The following is a 16,570-nucleotide window of genomic DNA, read 5'->3' on the forward strand; positions in this document are numbered from 1 at the left end:
ATGAAGGTAACTGTTCTGCATAGTTCACACCCACACCTACATCTCTGCAACATAAAGAATTATTTTAGTAAGACTCCACACAACCATGCTGTGAACACTTCAGCCCTTCTTTCACTCCACGCCACCTCCAAGGCTTTTGTAAAACACAACTTGCCCTAGAAATATGATTGCACTTTACAAATGTGCACCACTCAGCTATACCCTATTCACTCAGTGTTTGCCAACCTCACCAAACTGGCAGCAGGCAGAAGCCACCTGATGGCAAAAGCTGTAACAAATCTTGTTCACATTTTCAAGGGTGTTGTGCATTTCATGTTCACCTGACAGTAAAACTTTGAGCACTGTAAGCATTGTGAAATCAAAAGTATACAGGTACACATGTGCTTCCCCTGTGCTTCTCTGACGGCCACGTGAGTTTCTGCAGAATGTGTAACTGGACTTGTGGGCAAAAATACAGATCTTGTCTGAACAAACAGATGTGATCCAGTGTTTGTTTCTTAAACATACATCTCACATGCTGAAAACAACTCTAAAAGATGTGAATTACTCTGTTCTGCTATGGATGGTGTGAACAGAAACATTTTACCTGACACAGTACTAATGTAAGCGAATCACATTTTCAGGGATGCTGACAGCTTGAAGTCTGTGCTGAGTTTAATTATTCAGTGCCCTAGACATTAGACAGCTTCCTTCTTCTCCATCCCCTTCCATGGACACTCTTCCCTCCCCTGCATGCACACTCTTATTTTATTTATTCCACTCTCTGCACACCCTTAGAAAAGAAAAAAATATGTTTAACACAGTAACACCCATAGTTTTTCCAGGCTAATGATATTTCATCCTAATGCTCAGTGAGTGCCAAGCAATGAGTGCAGCCACAGCTGCTCTGTGACTGAAGTAGGAGTAGGAAGGGCAATCCAGGCACAGGGAAACAAGAGCAGGAAAGGAAGAGGGAGAACAACAGCAGCAAAGACGCTATTTAACGGGGGGGAGGGGGGGGGGGAGGGGACACACCTCACACATCAAAGGGCTGAGGTATTAAATATACCAGAAAACTGGGACATCTTCCACAGGTTTAACAGAGGTCCTAAAATATCCACAGATGCTGCCAGAGAGAAAAAAGGACAATTTTTCTTCCACAGTTCAGTGACTTGATTCCCAAGTGCAAGCTCCCATTGTCAGAGCTTTCTTTGCCATTTTTGTTTTCACAGGAAGACAGTGGAATCTTTTCATTTCTCCAAGAGCCTTGCTCCCAACAGTCAGATTTCCCAGTGCCAAACTCCTCCTTTGTTGAAATTTCTCCCTGTGTCTTGCTACCACATACCTTCCTTCAATCCCCATGACAAGCCATTCCCGCTTGCAGGAAGCTTATTTGCCACTTCTGTCCCTCCCTGAGCACCCTTGGGTTGGCATCTGTGATGTCTTTTGCTTCAGGTGGCTGTCCAAAATAGTGGAGTGCCTGCAATAAAACATCCTGGAAGCCCAAGGGAGTGGCTACCTGAAACATTTATCCTGGCGCTCAGAGGCACTGGAGGTGTTGTGTGCTGTTACCCAGTAACAAACACAAGCCAATAAGGATATTCCAAGGACACCAAGAGGGAGAAGGGGCAGACTTACTGCAGAGGGTTGGTTTGCTGCAAGTTTGCACTCCGGTCTACTTTGCAGTAGCTTGTTTCTGTACTCTTGGCAGTTTAGCAAAATGGCCACAAAATGTACTTGATCAGGACGAGCCTTATTGTTTTTACATCAGCTGACCGGGACCATTCTTCTGATTTAATTAGTTTGTCTGGCAATCAGTAAAGCAAACTATTGGTTATCAATGAAGTTCTGCTGTCAACAGGACACAGCCAGTAAGAAGAACTTTACTTCTGTATAAACAATGGAAAAGAAAAAAGCCCAAAACATTAAGGCTGCTTTTCTGGAAAAGTGTTTATTTACCCTTCAGACATGCAGAAAAGGAAGAAATAGCAAATATATATCAGTGATACTTACATGTTACAGGCAAATTAATGACTTCTGGTTCCAGCAGGTACGAAACCTATGTTTATAAAGACCACCATTTGCTGTTAAATATTTTGTCACTGGAGAGGAGCAGAGTTTCGCATGCTAAAAGGGACCAGGAACTATAATAATGCACATTTTGAATACATTTAGGAATAAAGAAGCTCCAGAGGAACAGAAGCCAAAGTGGCTATCATGTCAATACCAGAAATCCATGCCTGGAATTGGTATCATTAATATAGGATACAATCAGTGGAGGACAGGTGGATAGTTAATGCCAATGAGCATGTTTTTGTGAAAAATACTTTTTATGAGACAAACATGACACTGATATTCTGAGTGCATTGCAGACTTTAAATAACAAGAAAATATTTTTACATTATAAAGTTAATGAATTAATACAGACTAAATGATAAAATCACAAAATTAATGTTAACTTTCTCAATTACCATCTTTAAAGCTCTAGTATTTTAAAGCTTTAGCTCAATTCATAGGCTTTGGAAAGAATAACCATGTGAAAAGTTATGTACAGCCCCTGTTACATAGGAAACTAATAGTAACAATTGTTTCATGACCTGAAAAATCTGTCACTTATACATGTAGATATAATAGATTATAGTGGCTGTAAAGCTAATTTGGGAAGTGGGAGTACAGACAGGTACATACCAAAAGAACAATTTCACCACTCCTTGTCATGACCCCTGTAGTCCCATGTAATACTCCTCTCCCTCCTGCAAGCTCTCTATCTGCATCTTCATCTCAGTTCAAAAACCACTGGATAACTGGAATTCATGTATGGCTATGCAATGGATTTCTTGCTCAGACCAATGATTTCTATTTCTAGACATTCCTCATTCATATAACTAAACCTGTCTCATTTCTTAAATAAGATGTGTCTCTCCAGTGCTGGCAGTATCAAGTAGCTCAGGACTAATCTGCAAAAGGGAAAATAACATTAATAAAAAAAAATATTAAATCTCCAGCTTGATCCTATAACAGGTGCCACTCAAAATGCTTAACATGCATCGTGGAAGACCATTGAGATGGAGAAAGACTGAGATATTTTGCTGCCTAAAATGTGGAAACACAGCCTAGAAAGTTAAAAGGAAGCAAAATACATGTGGGCAAAAAACTGCTTTGAAGGTACTGATATACTCTGTAACCATCTCATCCTTTCTTTTTTTTTTTTTTGTAAAAAGAATATAAATTACAGGAATGAAGCATCTTCAGCTTCTTTATTTTCCTTTTCAAATATTCCTGCACCTCAAAATTTTCAATGTGGTGATTTCATCAGAAGCCAGATGTATATATTTTATGATAATCCCACGTGCAATTTTAGCTACAGATTTAGGTTTAATTTATCTAGACCAAAAGCACATTGGATTTTTTTACATACACTTGGGCTATCTACATGCTTTATTTGCAAGTGCTGATGACATAAGGAATGCTGCACACTCACCTCTGAGTCCAAGAACGTTCACTTTCAATGGGGGGGAGGGGGGAGAGGGTTTCTTTTGGTCTGTCTTGGAATTGATATTTCTTGTCTACAGGGCTCTTGAAATAAACTCTGGCACACAGGTATTGCTGCAGCCATGTTCTCTCTGGCCGGTGTTAGGGGTTGGTTCTTTCCCTTTTCCCTCTGTGGAATTTTCCCCATTGTCATGCTAAGATACCTGTTGACAGGGCCCTGATGGCAAGGGGGAGAGAGAGGAGGGAAACCCCTCGATATCCAAACATCCAGAAGAGGAAACAGAAGGCTCTGGCTCATTGCATTTTCCCCCGTGGAGTTCGGACGAGAAGGACGATCACCGCCTCAGTTCAACCTCTGCCATCCCAGCGCCAGGAGCCATCCTCACTGCTGTTGGACCCTGCCCTGCTCCCTTCTCGCTGTAACCTGCCACCATCCAGCACTCTGCTGAGCACCAGGACCCACACCGTGAGCGGAGAGCTCTCTCACCATCTCTCTATCTCTCCCTGGGACAGCGCTGCCATCACCCCCAGCCCTCCTGCGGCTCTGCGGGACCCGCCCGCCCCCAGCACCGGGAACTGCAGCTCAGGGAAAAGGTGCCTGCAGCCAAAAAACACTGGGACTGAGTTACCGTTCTGTTCGTGGGTAATTTCATAGCTGTTGTTGTTCTTGTTTGCCTTGTTAGATATACTAGTAAAGAACTTATTCCTACCCCCATATCTTTGCCTGAGAGCTCCCTTAATTTCAAAATCATAATAATCTGTAGGAAGGAAGGATCACATTTTTCAGTCCAAAGGGAGGCTTCTGCTTTCCTTAGCAAACACCTGTTTTTCAAATCAGGACAGCTGGCCAGGAGGAATAATCAGGAGACGAGAAGTGTTTGATCCCGAACATGGCATGGTAGGTTCTGCCTGTACAAAGTGCTTGAGGCGGTCGTTCTGCAGCGTTCCACTTTTCCTGCCTCTCTAGGAACTTTCCCTCAGCCCCCTTAAGTGTACTGGCAATGTATTTACAGAGAGGAAGTGGATACTTTTACAATGGTCTCATTTAATTTGAACTCTCTGTTCCTGGCATTGCTATAAATGAGGGAAAGGAACCAGGACGACTTCACAGCAGGAGCTGGATCACCTCTTGCATCAGTCTCAGTGATTTACTGCAAACTGAGCGGGAACTCCTGCAGGATACAGATCCCAGCTGGAATCTCCCGCCCGTCTGTGCCTCGTCCTGGGCTGTGGGAGACCCTGGGAGCTCTGGAAGCCAAACTGGGCATCGGGGTGCTGGGGGCAGAGGGCAAAGCTCCCTGATTTACTGGAAAGGCGGGTGGGAAGTGGCCACGGACATATCTGGGAGACGTCCTAGAGTAGGGACCAGATTCGCACTCGGATCTCGCCATCCTTTCACAGGGAAAGCTGTTTTGGGCAAGGGATGTCCTGGAGCGGCCGCTGGGTGGGGTGAGTGCAGTGTAAACCTGGGATTTTCCCTGTGTGTCCCCTCCCCGCAGCCCCTGAGCCAAGGACACAGCGGGCAGAGCGGGATCGGAGCCCGGGAGCAGGACTTGCTTCTCGGTGGCATCTTTTTCTCGGGAAGGGAGGAGTGCATGATCAGCTGTTCGGTGGGACTGACGCTTTGCTCCAAACACAGTTCAGGTCTGCTGGCTCTGCTGGTCTGCGCCTATTACTGCCACAAGATGGTATCTTCAGCGACGGCTTCTCCTCACTTGCTCTGCAAAGCCCAACTTAATATTCCGACTGCGGAGTTTCTGTCTTCACAAAGTCTGCACTTCTATCACCAAAAAAAAAAAAAAAAAAACCAAAAAACCCACAAAAAAAAAAAAAAAACACAAAAAAACCCAAACACAGTGCAAGGTTGCGGGCGCAGGCTGCCTGCTGCTGGGTACGGGGGATCCGGACAAACAGAGACAAATGATCAACCCCGATACATCACAGAGGTTAAGTAGTCACCCCACCTCCTCTCCTGCTAACATTCTTGAGTGCTTTGCAACCCAAGACAACTCCTCTTTCAAGTCAAAATTTCAAAACGTCGCTTAAAGGGAATGGCTTGATACATATATTTCAAGAAAAGGTCTCAGGTTCATCCTCTGAACACTGCTCCAGTGGGAGTGATGCCATGCTTAGCTGTGACAACACAAGAACTACAGCACAGCTGAGATAGTGTCTGGAAGAAGCTCCTGAAACAAGAGTGTCACTGTCTAGCTTTTTGTTCCTGTCTGAGGATAAATTGGTTAATACACTGGAAGTCTGCTGTGTCTCTGTACAAGCAGATAAGTAGCAAAGGATTAAAAAATCCCTCAAATTTCTCCCTTGTTTCCTCCCTCCAGCACTCCTGCAGGAAATGATGGAAGAACCACAGGTGACAGAGTCAAGGTCAAGTGTATGAATCCCATTTATTATTCACTTTGGTGTGGAAAAATTATTCTGTCCCTATAAAGATCAGTGCAATAATCCAAAAGTATTGTGGGGCTCACATTTACATCACAGGGACATTTTACTTGGATGTCCTGGTTTTGAGTGTTATGATTTGTACTTGGTTACTGTGAGCCATCACATTAAAACCAGGATGTTACCAACTGTTTGAACCAGAACAGTCAACATGATAAATTGTGTGGTATGCCCACAGAATGAAGATCTATGTCTGCTTCACATATAAGTTGTAAAAAATCAAAATATTGTGTTTTCTGAAAAGTAAGTTGCCCTTAAGTATTTGTAGCAATGCTCAGGGTGAGCTTAATGCAGCAGTGTCCACTCTTGATAATTCCATGATGCTGGAACTAATGCCAGATTGGAAGATGAACCAAGTTTTACTTTTCCTTTATTTTTAAGGGTGATTGTCACCATTCTGAATAAATAAATAAATAAATAAACAAGCCAGGGCTTGGAAATATTAAACTATGAGTGACACAAAAGCTTGAGATTAAAAAAAAAAATAATCCCACAACTGCAGACATGGAAAAAGATCCTCAAACTCATTATTTAGAAGCAATCTCATAATTCTTGCAGCCTGACTCATCAGTTTTTGGACAATCAGGCTTGTCAAGCAGCTGAAGTACAGCCTTTTCTCAACAGGAGCCAGTTAAAATCTTATGGCACCCGCAGAGGCTACAGACCCTCCACATCAGGTGATTTTTTTTTTCCTCTCCACAGGGAAGGCTCCTCACAGTCACAGTTCATGTCTCACATCACAAATGCATTTTCATCCTTTGTATTGATTTTCTGATCTGTTCAGGGCAGACTGCTGTGCCCCTTGTGCCTGGCTGGCTCTGCTCAGCCTCACTGTCTCCTCAGACTGGGAACTTTGCACATCCTGGTGAGTTACACACACAAGAGGTGGGCAAAGGCTGTCCAGCATTTGGGAGACACTGCATGTGTTTGACACGTGAACCTTATAGTTCAAATGTCACCATTCTGATGGTGACAGATATCAGTCTGATACTATTACTGGAAACAAATCATGACTTACAGATTGTGAGCTGACCTGAACCAGATCACACCCAGCCACATTCTTGCCCGTTCCCAACAGCTCGAGCTGGCAAGAAGTTTCTACTGCAGGGCTAAAAAAAGGACAGATGTGGGCAGAGCATCTTCCTGATGCAGTTAACCAGTGTCTGGCACTGAACATAACCTGTTCAGAGAGAACATCTCCAGGGCTACACACTGTGTTCTGTGAAGGGATGGATGTGTTTTACCCACAGACTTCTATTAAGAAATAACATGAGCAGGATCTGGAGGAAATTTGACGCAGTATATTGAAAGGTTTTCTGAGGGGACACACTTGAAAAAGCAGCATTTGTGTATTATTTAAGCTAATAAAAAATCAATGTAACGATGTCACCTGGATGTGGCAGTGAATTTTTCACCATTGTCACTGAACTCATCAAAGCCTGCTTCGCAGTGAAGCAATTAATTCCACAAGTTGATGGCTAGTGGGTATTCAAAGATTCAGAGGACCCTTTTCCCGTGGAAAATTTCCACTTCAATTGCACAATATCTAATGAGAACCTGAAAACCTAACCTTGCTGCGCTACAAGTAGAAGTACAGTGTGGGAGCTTGGCATAAGGTTCAGCAGACTGTAGTACTGGACATAAATGGTTGTTCCAAGTTACACTGGTTTGATTTGCGCACACTAACTGCAAGAATCTATTGATTCTGTGAAATTATGTGCCCGGCTAAAGCATACAAAGTGCATGACCATGTATCAGTGCAGAGCTAAGAGAACACCTGCATAAATGCCAGAGAACTCTTAGGGAAATCCCTTGATGTGAATATTAATTAGTGTAAAAATAGCCCAGAGGCATAAAGCACCTCAAGTAATAATGGGATGTGCACCCAAATAAAGGACAAGAAGAGCCATCTAGAACTGGGGGCAAAAAGAATTTAAATGCATGCAACAGAGAGTATCTTCAGAGATTCTCTCTTGAGGGTTCTGATGATCTTCACTGATTTTGCTGTGTAAGAATCACTGCATAAAGAACTCTATTTGCAAGCTGTACCACTCGTTTGTTTTAATGTAATATTCTTAGTTACCTGGGTTTTGTTCAGTAACAAACTTAAGATCAAAAGAAATTGGTGTCCCTATGTTGTTAACACTGAGCTCCAACATGCTGCAATCTGTTTCTGACTTCTCCACAGCAAATCCAGTGGTGAAAGGTCATTGGATAACCGTGTTAGAAAACTTAATAGTAAGTATTTTGGTGAATTTCTATCCATCATTACTCAAACAGCATAGCAAATGAGAATGAATAACTCCCATCCATAAAATTATGAAAGGCTTTTTACTTCCTGATTCAATGGCAATTTACACTTGTCCTGCCCTAGAAACAGTTAACAGAGAAAAGGCAAGAGCTTTTGTAAATCCAGCCCTAGATTTAAGCGATCCCACGGGAGCTCTGGAATGCAGGACAGGAAAGGACCTCCTACATCCTTGATTCAGGTGCATGAAACTGCAGGCAAGCACAAAACATCATCCTTTTATTCAGCAGATAAACATGCTTTCTACTCCTAGGACCTCATTGTCAGAAATGATTCAGCCATTGCAGGTACCAGTTTGCGTGGGGCTTTTGTGCAAGATTTGTCCTCCAGGGAAAAGTGCTTTTTTCTCTCCCAGGCTGACCAAGCACTTGATAGATAGTGGACAGCAGTTATTACCTTTTTCAACCTTCCACTTTGCCAGGCTGAACTTCTCTCAGCTCTCCTGATGCCATCTCTCCATTCCCTGGTAAGCCTCAATACTCCTGTCTCCACTGAGACAAGCACTCCAGAATACAGGTGACTAGAACCACACACCAGATCTCAGCACTGTTCACCCATCTCTGCATGGCACTGACACGCTTTCTGTTTCATCAGAAACACCCTCTCAGTGCATGGATGTCTTGCCAGCACCACGAGGCTCTCTGGCAGAGCTTGCTCTGCTCCCTGACAGCCACTATTGATTCAATAAGTGACTGGATCAATTCCAAAGATCAGCCCCGCCTCCATGGATGTCAAGGCCTATTAAATACCAAGATAACCACCTATGGCTCAGGAAGCTGCAGATCACTTCAGGGTACATTTGTGAAGTATCAAAATTCATTTACCTGCTCTTCTGTTGGAATTTGCTCTTGATCAGAGTTGAGTCAAGACATGAGGTCAGACAGACCTTAGTTTTGACTCAGCACAACATTTTTATTTTCACTTGCTTTTTCCACCCTGCATTTGTGATCTCTGTATTATGGCTGACTGTATGTTCCGTTTTCTCTATTACTGATTTCAGATTGAAAACATCAATCAGACGTTAGGGAAAGGTATAGATTATAGTGAAAGGTTTTGCTCCTCGTCCCAGGAGGAACACATTTGGATTTTGACTTTTTAAATTTAATCTTCTGCTCTTCCAGGCCTCAGCATTATCTGATCCTTCATGCTCTCTACTGACAATTCTTTCTAGATTTTTCTACAAATTCTTCTTAATATTACAGACAGACATCATACCTGTCACCTGTGACTACTCATACAATGGAAGCAGTCTAAGAAAGCAAACAGTGACACTGTCGGTACACAAGAACACACGATGCTTTTTCCCTTCCTCCCAAATTCTTCCCTGATTTTTTACCTGCGAGTAAGTTTGGCTATATGAGTGACTGCTCTTTCTCAAACCATTTCTCATGGGAGTTGGCTCAGCCTGAAATATTGTCAAAAAGACTCTTGCTCTTCATATTAAAAACAAAAAAAGCACGCCATCACCAGCCTTCACACATCCCACACGTGAACCAGCACAGAGAGAGTTACACTTCCTTTCCACAGCCCACAGAAAGCCTATGACTTTGCACTGAGAGAAGCCAGCTCCCAGAGCTACAAGACAAAGGCTAAAAATAACCCATTAAAGTATTAATTTCAGGATTTTTAAATACAGCTAATTAATATGCATAGGAAAGGCACATGGTCTCCAGGAAGGAGCACACACAATCACAGTCTTCAAGGGAAGGGAGGGGGAGCGGGTGACATGCAGGCAGAGAGCCAACAGAGAGATAAAAGAAGATATTCCCTATATATATCCCTTGGGCAGAGAACATGCAAAGGAACGTCTGCCTCAGACAAGGTGGAAGCAGAGAGGTGAAGCACTTCACTGTTGAAGAGGCAGAGACAATGCAATGCAGCCACAAAGGACAGGACAGACCTTGATACACCAAGGCAACTCCAGTGAGGCACCTCAGGGGCTGAGGACATCACAGGGACATCAGTGGATGCAAAAGCTGCTGCTTTGGAAGCGACACTGCAGTTGGAAGCTGGGTACAGTGTGAATGTGCCTGTGCAAAAAGCTATAGAGCAACAGCTGGATGAAAAACTGGATCTCAAGGTGGATAGCAGGCAGTACAGTAGTACAGCAACCATGTACTGCACTCAATTATGGCACTTCAGAGGCAATTTCCTCTTACGATCATTACATCCTGGGGTTGAAGCACCCTGGGAAGGTTGGGCATCGGATATAAAGCAAGACACAAGGGCTGGCAGTCATGGCACAAAAATAAGGTACCACGAATGAGCAACATGAGCGATGTCAGACAGAAAGGATTATCTACAGTAATATGAATCAGAAAGCAAACCCGGTTATTCAAAAGCTGTACCGCAAAAAATAGAACTGTAGCAGCAATTCCAGGGAATTTTAAGGTGCATGGGGAAAACAAGCCAAATTGAGGCCATTTCCTCATACCAGTTTCTCTGGGAATAAAACTTAAACAACTGGGGACTTTTTCTATTTCCCAGACAGCAGAGGAATGGATGGACAGACTTTATTACCCAACTCACTGGCTACTTAAGTCTCAAGAAAAGCTGGGGGTTTAACCTGGTGGCTTAATTATTTAATATTACTGCTTGTCTGCCTGTCCCTTTACCCTCATCTAAAAGGATCTTCGAACCTTGTAGCCACTTTCACACAATTTGACTAATGGGGAGAAATATCAAACTTTTGTGAGGTTTGGTGGCTTTCACAATGGCACCCAGGAACAGCCTCAAAGTGTTGTCCATGAAGGGGCATCCTGAGAGCCATCTGAGCACTACAGGGACCTTTTAGAAGCAAGTACAGGGTACAGGGGTTTAATTTTGTAGGTCTGGATAAATGTTTGACAAAGTCCTCCGTAGGGCTGCAGGGGAAAGAAAAGTTGCAGCACTACCAAGCCTTTGGAATAGGGTCAATCAGCACTACAGGATGCTGCTTTTGGAGGCAAAGGACAAAAAACACACCCTTTTCACTTAAAGACATTCTTTATTCAATCTTTTTTATATACAATATTATTTTTTAATCTGTAAAAAGTACATATGCAGGATTCCAGGTCAGAGGCAGAAGGTTTCCACATCAGAAGATAGACTTTTGCCCTTTTATTATTTTGGAGGAAAAAATAATCTGTCAGTTTTAGACAAAGCAAGAATAAAGGCAGAATGCAAATCCAACTTCCACCAAGCAATTAGGATAAAAGGCAACAATTCACTGTAACAGGTCAGGCTGTCTCCTCCGACTTTGGTGGTTCCCAACTTTCCTGGGCAATTACAGAGCAGTTTGTTAGAAGGTGCTGACAGCTGAAGCAGCTCGTGCTTATCATCTCTGCTACAGTTTTACGCACACAACTTGCAAAAGAGCCTGGGCTTCCTCTTTGTATGGCAACTCAAACTCTTGAGTCAAAAGACTGTTATCTCAAAATTCAAGGAGTGAAAGAGGGATGTCTTAGTCAGGGTGAACTGATCTCCCAACTACAGTATGGGTCAAGAGCTTGCTTTCATTATTCTCCGGTATCAAGAAGCCTGTTTCTTATTTGTCCCCTTATAAACATGGGCTAGGCTTTGTAGTGTAAATACCAACAGGGCTTGCTTAGGGGGTGCACCTCTAGCCTTGAAGGATGGCATTACATTTAATTATTGTCACCTTTCAGAACCCAGGCAATGTTCAAATCTTGTAAAATCCCATGGGGGGGAATATATCAGTGTTTGGGAGTTAGAACATGGTGATCAACAAATTTGGAGCAGGAAGCTGAAGGAACACCAAAGGTGTGATGGGCACATGGAACTTCTTGCTCTTCCTTCTACTCCAGGGCACTTGCTACTTTTTATACTTTCCTTGAACATTCAGTTTCAAGGACTAGCTTGTGCAGCAAAATTAACACTCACAATATCATTCAAGGGCTTTGTTTTTATTTAGAGGACAAAGCTAAGAAGTTGACTTCTTGACTGCAGGACATGTATAGCTCCAGGGTTGTTAATGCAAACTGCAGAAATATGGCCTCTTTGAAAAGTCAACTTGCAATTTTTAGAAAAAAAATTTCCGCTGGCAGATCCTGACCAAGAGGAAAGTTTGAGGCTTGGATTAGGAAAAGAACCATACATCCTTGTTTTGACTGCATGCAAACAGGAAATAGACAATTCTGGGATTTCCAGGCTCTTGCCCAAATCCAGTGTGCCAAAAATGCACGATTTTTTGTTTTTCATTTAATTCTGTAAGGGGAGAGGTATTGTAGAAATTGTAAAATTGGACAGCTACCTAGAGAAAATGAGGATTTTTCTTGTTAGAGAGTACAGTGCAAGACTCAGAAACAGCTAGGACTAAAATGTCATTTTTGTGCTTAAATTTACACTCTTATCTTCAAGAAAGTAAGACAGCAGCAACAGAATGAAAATGGCAACATTCTACTGTACCTTATGTACCCAGAGGGAAAACAGTCTGAGCTTTGGGTTGTGCATAATGCCATTTTGCAGATCAGAACCTACTTTTCTGTGAAGGAATCAGAACGAGGGCACATGACTTCAGTCAGAAGTTCCAGTATCTGTGGTGCTTGGTAATTAAGCATGTACCTCAGACAGAACCCATTGCCTCCAAACTCTGCTTGATCTAGGAAATCTCAGGATGAGATTTATGAAAGACACAGCAATTAGTCCTCAAAATGCACTATTTTTGACAGACTCTGCATATCATTAGCTTCCGGAGGAAAAGGACAGTTGGTATTTTAAAGAGTGATGGAGAATAAACTGACTGCTGTCGGGGTAATGAGAAACAAGTGTCCTTAATTTGGTACCTGCTGCTTATTTGCACAAAGAAATAGCAGTACTTTGAGGAGAACACCATCCCATAACATGAAATGGCTTAGTCCTCAATTCAGACATTCTTGTGGCAGTAAGTTAAACCACTGGGATTCACAGAGAAATTAAATTTGAAGGGTTCCTCTTTAATTCACAAGAGGGGGATGGAGGAGGAGAAGCAATGATAAGAAGTTTGCTGTTTCTGGGACTCCAAAATTCTGTCCTTGACCTTTCTCTGAACAGACTGGCAGCCATTCTACACCTCTATTTATCAGGAGGAGTACAGGGATGGGTCTATGGGGCAGAAAGTGCTTTTATTATTTTTTTATTTTTTAAACAGAAGGGCCTGCCTTTCCTCTTTCTCCTGTATACCCAGAAACATGTAGGAGAACAAGGCAATTGAGCACAGTTTTAAACTAATAACAGTTCTCATAGATTCAGAAAAACAGTTTGAAAATACAACATATCTGAACTTGGGAAAATGAAAAATTGCTAGTTCTTCAGTAAGTCACTGAATAATAATTAAAAAAATTAAATTAATGTGGGGCCAGTAGAATAATCCATGTATTAAGCTACTTCTAATTTTAAATAAAGAATTACTGAAATAAGTATTATTTACTGTATCAATTACTTTTTAAGTTCTCAAATTATTTTTAGGATACTGCTGCATATTACACTAACAAAGTAACTGGTATTAAGGTACAAACATTGAGACTGAAACTTTTCCCAAGATCCATGTTTTCTCCCTCTTAAACTAAAGTAACTGTCTGGAAAAAAGCATCTGATAGCATTTTTGCTTAGATCGTATGATGATTTCTATGTCTAAGTTAGTGACAAAGACCAACGAAGAATAATTTTGGGGGGAAACTCTAAAGTCAGATATGTTATAATATGATAAGGAGAAAAGTTTTTTCATAAAAAACTTCATATAAAAGCTTTACTGGGGAGGGAAAATAGCACTCACTCCCTTTAAATCTGATGCTGTACCACTAGAGTTCACGGAAGAGTTCTTCTACTTGCTTCAGTACAAAAGCATCATCAAGATTTTTTAAAGACTCAACCTGTGCACTAATTAGGAAGGAAACCAGCACCTAAAGGCTGTTTTTCAGCAAAGGGGCCAGTCACCATGGCAAAAAGATTTGAGAGCTATATAGCAGAATAAAAAGAATAATTTGAGCTGTAAGGGTTCTGAACAACAGTAAAAAGAGATTGAAAAAGACAGAATTGGGAAGACAAAAAATCTGGAAAGATGAAATTTTTTTAACAAATAAATGAAGACTGAAAAAAAGCTCCTTAAGTGATACTATCCAGCCCAGTCATGAAGTACTTGAAAAAACCCCATGCAGTTAGCAGCATCAGAAATTAATGAAAGAAGAGGCTCTTCAGTTTCTTTTCCCAGTCACATGTGAGAGATGTTAGCCTGTTTCCAAAGATCATGTTGGATTTGTACTGGAGCACCCAGAAGAAAGGCAAATTTTGTAAAGTAAATAAAAGGCAGTTTTAGGCTTCTGTCAGACACATATATACCTGCAAATAAGGTTCTGTGAATAGAATCCAAAGAATGAAAAGTAACAGATTGTGTACAAAAATACAGAGCAGCAAACTCCCACTGCTTAGCTCAAGGGGAGCTTCTTTTAGTTCCATATACTGGATCCTCCTACATAAATCACGAAACAGTTATGCTCATGTTGTCATCTCTGTTTATTTAGCTAAAAGAACCAGGACTATAAAGAGAATGGTTTGTTTTATGTGACATAATTTGTGAGGAAGGGAAATTTAGGCTCCTTCCTACTCCTACTTCCCACTCCTGTGATATGCTCCAGACTCTGATGGAGCCTGCCAAATAAACTAAGCCCACTCTGATGACAGTGAACCACAAACCAAATGCTTACGAATTGTTTTTTCTTTTTGGATATAAGCATTATTTTGAAAAGGGAAAATGAGGAGGCAATACTTTTTGTACTTTAGAGTTTAGCTCTAACAGATTAGAGGCTCTGAGAATGGCTGCCAGTCTGCACAAACAAATGCTCCTTAGAAAATTCAGTCAGGTACAGAAAGAAATTCAAATCCTGATGCTGCTGGTGCAGTGGTGTTGCTTTTTGTTGTTGCTTTGTTCATGCCATCATAAAAAAAAAAAAAACAGAAAAAAAAGAAAGAAAGGAAAAAAAGAAACCCTAGATATTTGGAACCCACCCAGTCAGAAGAAGTGACTGTGTGTTGTTCCTTGCAGCAGCAAGCAGCAAGTTCCTCACCCTGGAAGGGAAAGCCTCTTCCTTGTGCTGCTGCATTTGTATTATCTGTAGATTCCATGTCTTGCCAGGGTTCAAAGCACGTGAAGTCTCCATCCTGCAAAAATCACACTCACGTGTTTTGGTCATGTATAAAACAGAACTTAAAACTTATTTATATGTTGAAGAGCTTCGTTTCCCATGCCAATACTTGCTTGACTCGGGGGTCTAGGTTTACCAAGTGTCTGTCTGTCCATCTCCCCTCCTGCTAAAGTCTCAAGTGGTCCATGTAAACAAAACAGAGCCGAAAACAGTCTCTCTTCCTCTTCATAGAGCTGTTTTTATCGATATGCAGGATTTCCTGACAGTGTGGTGTTGGCTAAATGTAAAACAGGCAGAGGATGAGCTTCTGTGTTAAAAACCCAATTGTCTAATGGTAGAAGATCATCATTGGAGAAAAGCAGATACAAATACCTGGATACCAAGACAGAGATGAAAAACGTTAGTATTAAAGCAGAGCACAGGCTTGCAGGGGCAACAGAGCAGCTCCAGGCCCCACAGTTCAGCAGCTACAGCTCTAAACAAACTACTTGCTTTCAATCTTTGTACAACACACAACCTTCCCTATTACAACGATCTGAAGTAATTTTTATTATGATCAAGCCCTTCAATGCAAAGTAGTTATAAAGACAGCATTTTAGTCTTTCCAAGAAACTTTTGGTTTTTGAGTCTCCCTTCAAAGACTTGGGAGTGCAAAACAAACACCAAGACACCAACCACAAGTATCTGGGGCGCAGGAGAGCAGAGAAGAAGTCAAAAAGCTTTTCTTAATGGAGTAAACCCACTCGGAAATTACTAATCCTCTTTAATCCAAACCAAAGATTTCATGGCAGCACAAGAGAAGCTACTAAACCATGGCAGGTATCTGATTTGCCATCACCATTCTGGAAGCTGGTTCAGCTTCTGGTGAGAGGAAATGGGACAATAGACTGTACACAGGTTTTCACAGATGTCGTACATTATAATACAATGCAGAGGACATGAAGCATAGAACAAAATAAGGGTTACTGGGCATATGCAGAAGAAAGTGTTTATTGTTCCTTTTTTCTTAAAGCACACTTTAGAATGTGGTTGTGCTATAACTGTGTAGGACAAACTGGTAGTAGGGATCTGTCAAAGTTTCCTAACACAACTGCTAAAACTCAAAGGGCATTTCTGTTGTTACAGAAAACCTGGCTGCGTGAGTGCGAGCACAACAGCGGGGCTGCACAGGATCTCCCGGCTCCTGCTTGCTTTCCTGCTATCCAGAAAAAGACAG

At 41.9% G+C, this 16,570-nt stretch overlaps 1 protein-coding gene across 3 annotated transcripts in view; it reads right to left on the reverse strand.

The window, feature by feature from the left end:
• Positions 1–11,208: 11,208 nt before the first annotated feature.
• Positions 11,209–16,570, reverse strand: part of MAN1A2 (mannosidase alpha class 1A member 2) — a 134,446-nt gene continuing 129,084 nt past the window's right edge. For 2 of the 3 annotated variants that reach the window (XM_062515528.1, XM_062515530.1), the window contains exon 13: positions 11,209–15,726. In XM_062515528.1, coding sequence (XP_062371512.1) covers positions 15,594–15,726 — 133 coding nt within the window. In that variant the 3' untranslated portion in view covers positions 11,209–15,593. The remainder of the gene's footprint in view (positions 15,727–16,570) is intronic. The other variant, XM_062515529.1, reaches the window with a different exon arrangement.

The sequence above is a fragment of the Cinclus cinclus genome, chromosome 2, assembly GCF_963662255.1.
Source record: "Cinclus cinclus chromosome 2, bCinCin1.1, whole genome shotgun sequence".
NCBI lineage: Eukaryota > Metazoa > Chordata > Aves > Passeriformes > Cinclidae > Cinclus > Cinclus cinclus.